General features: G+C 42.2%; 1 protein-coding gene across 1 annotated transcript in view; it reads right to left on the reverse strand.

Moving 5' to 3' along the window:
• Positions 1-228: 228 nt before the first annotated feature.
• The window catches only part of LOC308289268 (transforming growth factor beta-1 proprotein-like), a 34,320-nt gene continuing 20,837 nt past the window's right edge, over positions 229-13,711 (reverse strand). Inside the window, exons 2-6 of the mRNA XM_080730912.1 lie at positions 9,873-10,145; positions 6,128-6,374; positions 4,887-5,037; positions 3,283-3,393; positions 229-2,456 (exon numbers count right to left, since the gene is read on the reverse strand). Of these exons, the coding sequence (XP_080587038.1) occupies positions 2,409-2,456; positions 3,283-3,393; positions 4,887-5,037; positions 6,128-6,374; positions 9,873-10,145 (830 nt within the window). The 3' untranslated portion in view covers positions 229-2,408. The remainder of the gene's footprint in view (positions 2,457-3,282; positions 3,394-4,886; positions 5,038-6,127; positions 6,375-9,872; positions 10,146-13,711) is intronic.

Below are 13,711 nucleotides of genomic sequence, written 5' to 3' on the forward strand. Positions count from 1 at the left end.
GAGTAATTACTGTATTAACATAAATACAGACACACACAAGCATCTGCACTGTAATATCCCCAGTGTTAATGTATCCATCTGAGCCTCATTTCCCCGAGTCATGCCCATCCCTGATAGCTTACTGAAAAACATATTCGCTTCCAATAAATCTTCCACATTACTGGGCTCATTTAAAACATCACCGTTTATTTCAAATTAAGATATTTACAAAGGAGGGAGGATGACAAGACGAATTAAGTGCAATATAAAAACATGGACAAGCGGATCCAAAGTGTTTGCGTTGTTTTATTGCTAATGCCGGGATCATACTGGCTGAACGAAACCTCTTCAAAGGGGACTGGATTGTGCAAAGAGGAGCATCGCACAACAACAGACAACAAAAAGCGAGGATAAAGTAGCCGATACTTCTTTGTACTTAAATAAAAGGCAGTAAATCGCCCCCTAATGTACTGTGGCAATGTAAAAACAGAGAGTGTGTGCACAGAGTCTGAATTGTGCTCCCTTAAAAAAAAGCCAAACACCACAGCCACATCCCCCCTTAACCCCACAGCCCTCTAAAAACAACAAGCTGGCCATAAAAACCAGAGGGAGAGAAAAACATGGTGTCACCGCGATCACAACCACCCATATATTACTCATCCAGCCGTGACAACAGCGGGACATAAGCTTGACATTCAGCGCACACGACGACGACACAGCACAGCCATGGCAAATTCACAAAACAACGTCTACTATTAATGATAATAATAATAAGCAAGTCAGAAGAAGAAGAAGAAGTGATGGACGATGCAAAGGAAATATTTGGGACAGGGAGAAGGTGAGAGGTTATGACTGAGACTGTGTTGGCTGTCTGTCTGTTTGTCTGTCTGTCTGTCTGTCTGTCTGTCTGTCTGTCTGTCTGTCTGTCTGTCTGTCTGTCTGGCATGGAGTAAGAAGTCCTTTATGGTAATGTTGTTACCTGGGGAAACACCTGGTCCGTTCGTAAAAAAAAAAAAAGAAACACCCACCCACACCGATTTCCCAGATTCAGCACCTTTTTCTTTTTTTTGCGGAAGCATGATGTGGCAGACAAACAAGAATGTCCTGTGTCTGCAGAATTGAACAGTTCCTTCCAGGGCAGGAATTTCATGGAGTCCATGGCCGCCGTTGCCCCTCAGTTTGGCCTTGTGCCCCTCAAAAGAATGGCATGACCCGAGGCCACAGTGGCCTTAATGCCCCAGCTGACTGTACCACTTTCTCCTCTGTCTCTTTCTTGTCAACATGTAGACAGTATACTTACACTGGTGTCTCTTTCTTGTCATGTAGACACCAGTGTTTTTTGTCGAAATTCTGAAATCTTAACTCCCCCATTTTTAAACCATCCAGTGTCTTTGATTGGTGCAGGGCTGAGCATGGATCAGATTGTAAATACCATCATGTATCTATTTCACTGCAGATTAGGTTATCATCCCTAACCCTTAAATTCAACAAATTATTTCAATGGGCTAAAATCATTTTATTTGATGGCCTTCCTGCACTGGCATTTGGCACCAAAGGGCGAAGTAGCCTTGCTCCTAAAATGACAAAATTCCAGGCCTGGTTCCTTCCCTCAGTTTGGTCCCACAGTCCTGATTCTGGTGTCAGAATATCAACCATTTCGTGATATAAGTCATGTTCTGATATACCAGCCATGTCCTGACACCCATCATGTTCTTCATCAATAATCATTCCCATCAACAACCACACATCATTCTACCAATCGATGTCATCGCTGCCTTAAGCCCTACTTTGTTGCGCGCCGCAGTCGTGGTGGGGAAAAAAAGGCGATCTACAAGATCACCAGTGCGAGCTTGCAGGTCGCCTATTCTCGGTGGCGCAATGTACGTCTCCGTCGCACGCTGACGTATAAATTAAGCAAATAACTGTACAGCTCATCAGTCCAAAGGAACAAATAAATTAATCTGTTCAATTCAAGAAGCATACATTCTGGGGCTACAACTAGAAACATGTATATATATATATATGTATATGTATTCACAAATGAAATATTATCTATATCTATATATAAAAAATAAGTCCCTCTTCATGTCTGCTTCAGAGGTCACATGACCGCATGGGGCTCAGTGTCGGAGGAAGGGAACGTCGAAGGCTGCTGTCAAGATAGCCGCGGTTTATATTCTCTTTTTGGTTGTTGTCTTTTTGCTCTTTCCCTTCGCACGTCAACCCCTCCCTCCCTCTCTCTCTCTCTCTCTCTCTCTCTCTCTCTCTCTCTCTCTCTCTTCCTTGCAGGGTGTCTTTTTCCGCCGCAAACATTTCCCCCAAGTTCCTCTACTTCAGAACGTGTTCATTCGATGTCTCTTGAGACGAGCAGCGACCGGATCCCAGACGAAAACACCCTGGAGGAGGCGATCGCTTCTTATCGCCCCTTTTTAGCTGCATTTGCAGGACTTCACGATCATGTTGGATAGCTGCTCCACCTGCGAAAAAAACAAAAAACAGGACAGATCATGAAATGTTTGTGAAAAGCTGTGAACATATCATCCGTGGTTCTCAAACTGGGGTCTGGCGGGGACCCCAGGGATCCTTAAGAAGGGTTACATGGGGTCAACTCCCTTGGGAAACTTTAAAAAGTTTTTACCCCTCACATGCTACTTATGTTCTTACTTTCCTTAAAGGGATATTCCACTTTCAACTGGGAGCAGTGGAAGGGCCTCTCTCCACATACACACCCATTGTAACTTCAAACTCCATTTTAACCATGATAGATTCATTAAAAACACCCATTGTTTTTTCTGGTGACTCAAACTACCCTCCTAATATGTGAGCAGGCCGTGTTTTTTCGACAACTTTTTTCATTTATTTTTAATAATTATTTGGAAAATGGAAAAAATAAAAAATAATTATTAAAAATAAATGAAAAAAGTAATCGAAAAAACACGACCTGCTCACATATTAGGAGGGTAGTATGAGTCACCAGAAAGAATAATGTTTGAAGTTACAATGGGTGTGTGTGGGGAGAGGCCCTGGGCCTGGAGGGCCTGGTAACATTTACATCAAATATCTAAATATTCAATCAAGCTAATTAAAAACTGTTCAGGGTATTCATAAAAGCCTGATTAGATGATAAAATTACCAAAAGCTATTTTGAAAGTGAAATATCCCTTTAAGTCAATGGGACCCCAACTTTGATTGGCTCCCACAAAGTTTCCCAAGGGAGTTTGGATGGGAACAATTTCAGAGCTGTAAACATTGGAGGTCAGCCTAAGGTTTGGATGGCAGGTTGCGGTGCGGTGGTGTAGCTACCTTGTGTTGCCTTCCCACGTAGTAGAGGATTGGCAGCGGGTCCAGGGCCTGGGGGACGCAGCAGGGCTGGGCAGAGGCCCCTGGGTTGTGGTGTTTATACAGAGCCAAGATCTGTGTGTGATTATGTTTGAGTGGGGAGGTGGGGGGGGGGGGGGGACAGAAAAAAATGCCAGAGAATTTAGCTTCAACAATTCCATCATTGTCACCTTGACCTCCTGCCAAAAAGGAATTGTAGCAGAGCGGGGCTACATTTCAGAGGGATAACATATTCGTCAAAAAAGGCAGAACAGAGAAGAGAAGAGAAGAGAAGAGAAGAGAAGAGAAGAGAAGAGAAGAGAAGAGAAGAGAAGACAGTGGCGTCAGTTCAGCAAAAGCTAAGGTATGACAACATAATTGGTGTCTTGCACATGCGCGAAGGCACGTGTGCAAGACACCAGTCATGTTGCCATACCTTATAGCAACAGACATGATGAATTTATTTTAAGAAGTACTTTTCCCCCCCCCTGTAGCCAAGGCATGGCAGCTGACATGAAGAGAATAGTGCACGCACATCCGTGGCCCAGGTGCTAGACAAGCAGAATCATGAAGGACAAAAGTTGTCCTGATGAAGATCTATTCAGATCGAAACGTTGACGAGCAATAAACTTTATGGAGCGTAACCAGTGTGCAGACTCTACTTGTCCTTCATGGCAGCTGACATACCTTGCCATACCAAACAACTGACGCCTCAGTCTGAGAAGAGAGAGAGAGAAGGAGAGGGAGAAGAGAAGAGAGAGAAGAGAAAGCCAGGAGGACATGGCTGTTATTTGCTGACACGCTGCTGTGACAGTGTTACTTCATCGCCAGCCTCCAACTGTCACACAACCAAGATAGGTCACTACCTCATAAGAAGTACCGGTACATGTACGCCACAGAGGAACCAAGGCCAAAGTCAAAAACAGCACTTTGGTAAACAGAGCACCATGGGAGCAAATTATCGAGAGACTGCTATTCCCACTGCAGTCACAGTAGCCTGAGCCAGTACAGTCACTACGTTACAACAAGGTGTAGAAGCGCACGGAAAGTCAAGTTCAGTTATTACTGGTGCTGCCTTGCTTTCAAAACATTTAATTCTCTCTTTAATTTTGCGCTTTAAAAAGCTATGCTCTTAATATATGTATTGTGACAGTTTCAGGTAATTATATGTTTAGTTGATAGAAAGTGTTTCAGTGGATTCATTCAAGTAGACATAATGATGTGCTTTCCATTCCCACCACTCGTCTTTTCGTTTATTTGGTTTTCATTTGGGCAGTTGTACTGCTGTACTGTATGTATCTCTGTTTCTGTCATGTTGTTACTGTGGTGTTTTTACGCATGGTGTGGGGACCAAGGATGGAAATGAGCTTCTCGCTAAATCCGGCAGTAGAATGGGCTTTGTCCCGTCTATTTAAACAAATAAAGTAAAGTAAGTAAAGTCTTAGCTAGCCCAATCCACGCGACAAGGTTGACAAAAGTGGAAATACAAAGTTGACTAAAATAAAAAAGAATAACCCCCTGTCAAAGAGCACAAGCAAACACTATGGTATAACAGCATGTGGACACACTACACACACCTGCTGACTCACCTGGGAGTATTTGTTCTCTGCGTTCCAGATGTAGGTACAGGAGCCCATGCAGTAGTTGGCGTGGTAGCCCTTGGGTTTGTGAATCCATTTCCAGCCAAGGTCCTTCCGGAAGTCGATGTACAGCTTTCTGACGCAGCAGGTCTCCGTTTTGCTGCAGCGGGAGGTGACAAAAAAAAAAAAAAATTTTTTTTCAGAAGACGAAACTTTAAGGGCCCCTTTACACAACGCCACTTTCACGAGAAAATGCAAAAATGAAATGTCAGATATGCCTTCAGTTCAGACGACAACAGCATTTTCGGGGGGTGAAAACGCACGTAAGACTAGGTTTTACAGTGGAAATGTTGACTCCGGTCTCCCCTCGCGTCACCGCCTGAACAGCAGAAACGCAAGAAACGACAAAATGTGATGTCATGGCTCATGAGCAGACTTAGTGCAGCCACGTTATGGTGAATGTAAACAAGGAAAATGGAAGCAGCGTTAATCGTCTATCTGTGCGTCACCGCCACCTAGTGACATGGCATGCACATTACATCATTTTCAATGCTGGTGCGTTTCCAAGTAGACGCAGAATAATACGTGAGAACGCAACGACATTTTGCTGTTTTCTGTCGTCTGCGCGGGGCATAAGAGGCGACCTGACTGTGAACCTCCGATTTGGTTGCAAGTTGTGACTGTTGAGTTCTTCTATACCTACAGTATGAATTCCAGGAATATCTCTGCGTCTACATGTCTGGTCATCTTTTCAACTGAGTGAACGTGGCGAGTGTAGTCACTGAGGATAACTCATTCTCACACCTGTTGGTGTCAAACAGCTGACGAGTTGGGGCAGGGTTTTAACCATGTGTCACCCGTGTGATGCCACGGGACTCCCTGCCCTGCGTCAGACCGTGATGCAACAGGGCTCTCCTCCTATCGTGTTTACAATTTACAATTTAGGCATTTAGCCTACAGTCTATGCATTTAGCAGACGCTCTTAATCCAGAGCGACAACAAGCAAGGTAATACATCAATACAATACCGAACTCTCATTCGGTCTACTACTTTTCAGAAGTCGCGAGGAATATAATTTTATGGTCGAAAAGGACCTTTTGACCGAAATCTTCGGTTTCGGTTGAAGTATGGAGAGTCCTTTAGGGTATGGGGACTGATCACGTGGAGAGAACGCGCCCCCCAGCTTCACCAGCGGGAATCAAACCCAGGACCTTCTAGTGAAATGTGTGAATAATGCGTGCGGTCCTTACTCTGTGCAGGAGTCCTCTGCGCCGGCGGCGGTGGCCTGGCGCTTCTTGCGTGAGGAGGAGGTGAGCTGGCTGCTGCTGTTCTGGGGGATGGACATGGCCAGGATGTAGGGTCTCTGCATGTTCTTGGCCAGGATGCCGATGTCTCCCCTGCTCTCGCCCATGCCAGAGATGGTGAAGTCGAACTTGTTGTCAAACGTGGACTCGCCACACTCACAGTACAGCCTCAGTTGGAGGGCCTGCTCCTCCGCTGTGGAGCGCACAGGAGATAATATACGTTCACTATTATATTACTTTACATAATCGCAATTATTTTGTCAGAATCGTCATAATTGTTTCCATGTTCATACATAAAAAAAATGTGGAAATAGCAGATCTACTGCAAGCTCACAATGCGCATTGTGAGCAGATAGATTGGCTATTTCCACTATCAATGTTTTTTTTTTAAAGAGGTGGTGCCATAGTTTTGTTCTTTTTCTGGTTTTCATGTGTCTATGAGGTTGACAGTACTTCATTAGACCCCCTGGTGTGGTTGTTATGAGCAATTATGTATTCTCTCTGTATTTTGGATTTCTTCCTGGAGGCTGACACCATGTGGGTCAAAAGTGCCGATCCAAAAAGAGTGATTAAATGACATCATATAATCATCCCCTCCCCTTTTACCATTCACCCAACACTGTGGGTGTGGCTAACTTCAGCTGGGTCACCACCCACCTGAACAACCAGGCATACTTAATGAACTGGTGGGTGTGGCCACATAAAAACCTAATTTTAACTCTTTCTGTACACTTTTGGAAAAAAATCCTCCTCCTAGTATAATCATAATACCTGATAATCATGTTTTAGGGGGGAAATAAATCATGGCAGTGCATCTTTAAGTATAACGTTGGTAATGTCATTGTATATTTAGGTTATGTGTCATATCTCCCATGTGCAACTTCAAAGCCTACAAGCCAAACAGAAATGTAATTGAACAAAAAACACTATTAAATCGTTAATCGCAATCATTTGAGTGACAATTAATCGCCATCTAAAATGTCATAATCGTGACAGTCCTAGAGATAATACGTTCACACACAAAATACTTCTGTCGTCTGACCTATCACTATGGCGGATATTGTCGGTGGGTGGAAATCCTGTTTGACTCCAAACTAAAGTGTGAAAACTTTTCAGAAATAGCCAATCTATGAGCTCAAAACATTTCAAAAACAGCGGTCTATATGAGTTCAATCTTGAACACATTGTTAAAACTTTTCAATGGTTCAATATTTTACATTATAAAACCCACAGCCACAACAAGTAACCACTTCCTACCCCTATTTTGAGCATGTCGTTCTAGGTGAAAAAATACAGAATAATGTTTAAGATTTTGGGATTAGTGACATAATATTGTATACGTACGTAATGCTATAGATGTCAATGTTAGTGCATACAATCGGTTACATCAATGTTTTTATAAAAATAAAGCCCTGACGTCTGTAACATCTGTAGGTTTTTATGGTCATAAATCCCCATAACTATTATTGAAACACCAAGAAATAACAGATACTCTATCACATCACATCCCCCATACAATACTAATGGTACTGCTAAATAGGTAGTAATTTGAGTCACTTTTGAGTTGTTTTCTGTGGGATTTGTTTTATCTTTGTATTACAATTATGCTGAGAAGTGTGTGTATACATATTTTAATTCCAAATGTTCCTAATGTAATTGTTGTTGTAATCTAATTCTATCTCATACCTGACTGCTGTAATGAATCAATTTGCCCTCTGGGGTCAACATAGTTTTATCTTAGGTTACATTATATAATATGTTATGTTAGTTTTAACAGATAAACACATCAATAAATCAGTGGTATGATAGGACAAGATACTGTCTCGTGTTATATGATAGTGATCACTGTAATTGCTGGGCGTACATAGGAGCATGGAACAGTCAAACCTCCCGACCAGTGGTGTGTTCTACCGTGATACGGGGTATATACGTAGTGCAGTGTTGTTTTTGACAGCAAATCTTGATTTAGTTTTAGTCGTAGTCTTTTGAATAAAATGTCATTTAGTTTTAGTCATAATTTAGTCATCTGAAAAGTTTTAGTTTTAGTCAAATTTTTGTCGACTAAATATAAGATTTTAGGCGGCTAAATCTACAGTTGATTTAGTCAACTGACATGTGTTTTGGCAGGCCTTGATGGCATCGTAATGACTGATTTTACACTGACTGATGTGAGCTTGTAGATCTGCTATTTTCAGCATGCAACACCTGAGAGAAACCAAATATAAAATGACTCTCTTCTCCATTAGTCCCTCCCTAACGTTTTTGTTGACGAAATTGTCAATATAATTTGTCTTTGTTTTAGTCATCACAGCTTAGTTTTTATTTCGTTTTCGTCAGTGAAAAAAACGCAGTCGACAAACATTTTTCGTCATAGTTTTAGTCGACAAAATCAACACTGACGTAGTGTGCTGTGAGGAAAATAGTTAGAAATAGCGTATGCCCTCGTGAAACTTTCAAAGTAGTGTATCTGATATACACTGGAGGAGGCGCTGGAAACAGGAATGGCAGCGGACCGTAGTTCCGAAGCGATCTACAAACATTAACTGACCTGACACCTCCCAGACTCACTTCATCAGTATATTCAAACTGCGCATCATATTGCACTGTATGAAATGCAAGGTAACTAACATTCGTCTATAGGTTCAGTCTATGAAGCATTTGTTTTTGCAGGTAGCTTTATGGATTTTTCCCCACTTCTTTTGCAAATGTATTTTTTTCTTTAGCTTCAGAGATGGCACAAAATACAAAAAAGTATTTGAAATACATATCAAAAATACTATGTGAAATACTTACCAGGATACTGTCACCAGGATAGTATCTATCCAAGTCAGTATTAGACCAAGTGCTGACCAAGTATTTAGATTTTTCTTTTTCTTTTTTCAAAATACTTTTTTTTGTATTTTGTGCCCAGCTTATTGTTATTGCTGCTGAAATGTGTGAGGACTCTGAGGAGCCAAAAGTAAAGGTACAAAAAGACAGAGTCTGATTATCTTTACATTATGGGCCACACACACACACACACACACACACCTGAAAACCTGGCCATGAATTATAGTATGCCCTCAAAAGAATTCTAGAACACACCACTGCTCCCGACCCCACAAAACATGTGTTTAGGGCCCTAGCTGCGATTGGTTCAGGGTCCCTCTCCCTTCAAGATAATAATTAGTACACACTTTCAACCTGGCCTAACCCTAAACCTAACCTTTTTGGCATGTCATTAAATATAATCAAATAATTTAGCTGCGGATATGCTGGGTTAAGTCAGTGGTTCTCAACCTGTTGGTCGGGACCCCAATGAGGGTCCCCAAATTATTGTGTGGGGTCCCCAGATGATTAACTTAATGTCAATTTTATTTCTCACTCAATGGTAAATGATCCAACATACAGTATAATTGTCTACGCACATTTATAAACTGACAATTTAAGGACTTTCAATACCTTTTTAATACCAAACTGACAAATATTAAGTAAGAAATAGGCGAACATTGTGAAAATAGCCGTTCTACAAGCTCACATCGTGAGGTTGTAGTTCGGCTATTTTCACAATATTTATCAATGGAACGCTAATGTACGCTAAATGTAATACCTACAATTCCAAGCACTTGTCAGGGTGGGGGTCCCCTTCGAATGATATGTTTATTTTGGGGGTCACAGCCTAAAAAGAGAACCACTGGGTTAAGTGACTCACCGGTCCCTTTGAGCCACTTCTGCAGGGTCTCGGTGACGTCGAAGGACAGCCACTTGTCCTTCATGCCGTTGTCGACGAAGCGGGAGGCCAGGTACTGGGCGTCCTGGCCCAGGCCCTCGTACAGCTCCACGCGCTGCTTGGACAGGATCATGGGGTTCTTGATGTACATGCGCAGCTCGGCGCTGGTCAGCAGCGGGTAGCTGCCCACGCTCTGCCGCATCTGGCTGATGTCGAAGAACATCTGGTGGTTCTGCTTGGTGCTGGTGCCGTTGCCTGCATAGCCGCGTGGGAGAGGAAGTTGGAAATAAATATCACAAGCAGGCACGTGCACACATAGAGATCAGAGGGGGCTTGAGCCCCCTGCCCTTTTATCCGTCCGTTAAAAAGTGCTCTCTCCAGACCTTGAATGCAGTTTTTACTATGGTGAAAGAAATGCAAATGTCCTCTTTCCATGCCATACCTGAAGGTGGCGTTCAAGAGAACTGCCTTGTCCAAACTCTTCTGAACTTGAATGCTGCATCTTATGTTGAAAGAATTGCCCTCTCTGTGTAGAAATCCATGCCTTACGCCACATCTCCAGTATTGACTTGATTATACTTAGTTCAGTGCGGTATCAAGTACTGAAAATAGCCAACCTCCAAGCTTGGAGGTCTGCTATTTTTGATATTTCCACCACAAGGCCCTTTTAGAAATTTCAGCCCCTGCCTCTCTAACATTCTCTGCATGTCCCTGTCTCACAGTAGGAAAAGTACTCCTCAAAAGTGGGGTTCCGGGGCAGGGACACCCCCAGGCAGGGTCCTTGAAGGGGTTCCAGGGGGTCCCCAGCGGGATGTGTTAATATGCAGAATCAGTATATGTATCAATATATCAGAATCAGCTGAACCACTTGAAACGTAATATATACATCAGCTATTTTCCAAAACTCTTGAAAGGAATTGAAGAATTTGGATTAGTTTTGAAACATTTCTTAAAATGGGTGTCCCTGGCACAAAACATTTTCAGATGGGGGTCCACCATCAACTAAATACAAATGTGGGGGTCCTTGACATATAAAAGGTTTGAGAACCACTGCTCTATAAGAATCATGAGGTTAAGGGCGCCAGCTGGCCTTGGGTCCTTTCGGTTGGATTTCTATATTCTCAGAGTTAAATTAACACACATTTTCAGTATAGATTCTAGTGATCAAATCATGGCCTAATAATGAATGCATATCACACTGGGGGCCTTGAAATTCAAAGGGTTTCAGTAAGACCCTGACCCCGACATGCTTGCAAACTGAAAGTAGCTCTGGATAATAATAGGCTCAGCTCTATGCTTCAAATGTGAACAAAGATAGTAGAAACCCCTAGAAAAACACTAATTGCACATCTATTTGTTTAACTACAGCATAGATAAGCATAGCTCTCTAAACGAATTAGGTGTATAGGCCTAGGGCTTGCTATTGAGAAATGACTCTGGAAAGATATTTGCTGAATATAAATCCTCAGCAACATAAACCTCTGCTTGAAAGTAATAGTCAATGGAGCAGTCTCATCTCATAGAGCCCTGACACTTAAGAATGCCTTGCCCGAGGAGATACAGTATAAAGCTCGCTGAATCTGTGCCCGGTTTAAATCCCTTCTGAAAACTCACTGCTTGCAACCCACAGCACTCTTCATTTTATTCCTCATTTATTTGTTGTTATTGTGATGCATTGTTTTTGTAATGTGGATTCTTCTGTCAAGCACTTTGTTCTTAAATGGTACTATAAAAATAAAGTTTACTATTATTACCCTTATTACTATTATTATTATTATTATTATTATTACTAGTAAGACGCCTCAGGGCGACATGCGACCTCGCTCTAAAGGGCGAGGTTGCGCCAATTCTTGGCCAGTGATGTATATCGGACCAGTTACCCATAATATGGAGACCCCTGCATGATAGTCAACAATGTGATGTCAGAACATGCCCATATATGGGCATTACCAAATATGGGCATTCCCAAATATGGGCATTCCCAGATATGCCCTTAATATTGATGAAATCGGGACAGGGATCTCCAAATATGGGCATGAAATGGACAAGAACGTAATTAATTTGCAAGTGTGACTCGCGATGACATCAGCGATCTCCATATATGAGCATAAAAGGGACATCAAGCCAGAGCGTGATGCAAGTGTGACTCGTGATGACATCAGCGATCTCCATATATGTGCATAAAACGGACATCAAGCCAGAGCGTGATGTCAGAGCGGCAAACCCATTCTGTTAAGAGTGGTTCCCATGACATCACAGCGACATCAGAGCATAATGTCAGAGCGATAAACCCATATAACCACAGACAAACCCATAAATAACCACAGTGTACATACAAGTCTACACACATGTCTACACGGACACGGACAAGCTGTGACATTTCTAATGGTAAACTGCAACCTTCAGTCGCAATTATATGATGAAATAGATTTGAACACAACCGATGCAGCGTTCTCATCCCTGCCGATTTCAGCTGTTATTTCCTACAATTCCCACGATGCAGTTTTGCATGTAAGCTATGGTTTAATTATGAAGTCTTTAAGACGGCACATTTTGTTTCCCTAGCCTGGAGACTGGAGTAGTCTCAGCTCTTCAAATAGTAGCTTGAATGTTAAAGTTGGTTATTTGTTTGATCATTATTTATGTTAATTGTTATGTCTGTGAATTGTTTTTGTTAAATGAAATGTAAAAGTGTCCTGTAAGTCCATATGGGCTGGGCTTCCATGGAAGCATGACACTAAAATAAAGAAAAATCAATCAAAAAAAAATATGGTCTATTCATTCAACTAGATTGATAATTTATGAAGTCAAAATCACACTGTACACGTATTTTTCACACATACATGAGACTCTGCGGGATGGTTGGTAGAGCCGTGGTGTAAAGAGCGGCCTCCTTATTAACCATACACAGCCATGTCACAGTGTCGTGTATGTGTGAACTACGTGTAGGCTACACGTGAGCTCCACAGGTTCCAGTGCTCCGTGACCGCATGTAGAGCAGTGGGTTCCCACACTGTAAAATATTGTTGCTGTCGGACAGAAGCGACCTTTCGTTTGCCAAAGGGTCTGAGCTACGTGTATCTATTCTGTATTTAGCTTAAGGCAAGACCAACATTCAGAGAGACATTTTTAAGGCAAATATTTGCTTCTGGGGGGTGCCTGGAACGAAATATTTTGAGATGGGGGCTCACATATAAATACCTTAACCACTGATATAGGCCGATTCTAGTCTAGACAGTTTACTGAAAACACTTATGTTGCTATATCAGTGGTTCTCAAACTTTGTCATGTTAAAGGGCGAGTTCACCTCTGGGACAACCAGATCTTATTTTATTGTTGTTTGGGACACGATCAACACAATCCTGAGTTATTTTTTTGTGTTCAATCTGTGTTTTGAGATATTTTAGTATTTCAGCATGAATGATGCAGCATGATGCATGATACAATAAAATAAGATCAGGTTGTCCCAGAGGTGAACTTGCCCTTTAAGGACCCCCAAAATTATATGCATTTGGCTGCGGACCCCATCTCAAAATATTTTGTTCCAGGGACCCCCAGAAGCAAAGATTTGAGTTAAAAATATTCATTCTAAATGTGGTTCTATTCTGCATCTATCTAGCTTAAGGCCTCAGACCCGCACACGACACGGCAGGCAGAAACCTCCTACCTCCATTCTAGCTTTCTGTGTTTTTTCCGTAAATGAACCTCCTACTTGATCATACTAGTGTCACACCAAAGCATAAGCAGTAGCAGATCTAAAAGCTTGAAATGCGGTGCGAAGCGACAACGTTTAGAGCTTGTAGATCCGCTACTGTTGATGC

Source organism: Nannobrachium achirus, assembly GCF_963921795.1.
Source record: "Nannobrachium achirus genome assembly, chromosome: 8".
Classification (NCBI taxonomy): Eukaryota; Metazoa; Chordata; class Actinopteri; order Myctophiformes; family Myctophidae; genus Nannobrachium; species Nannobrachium achirus.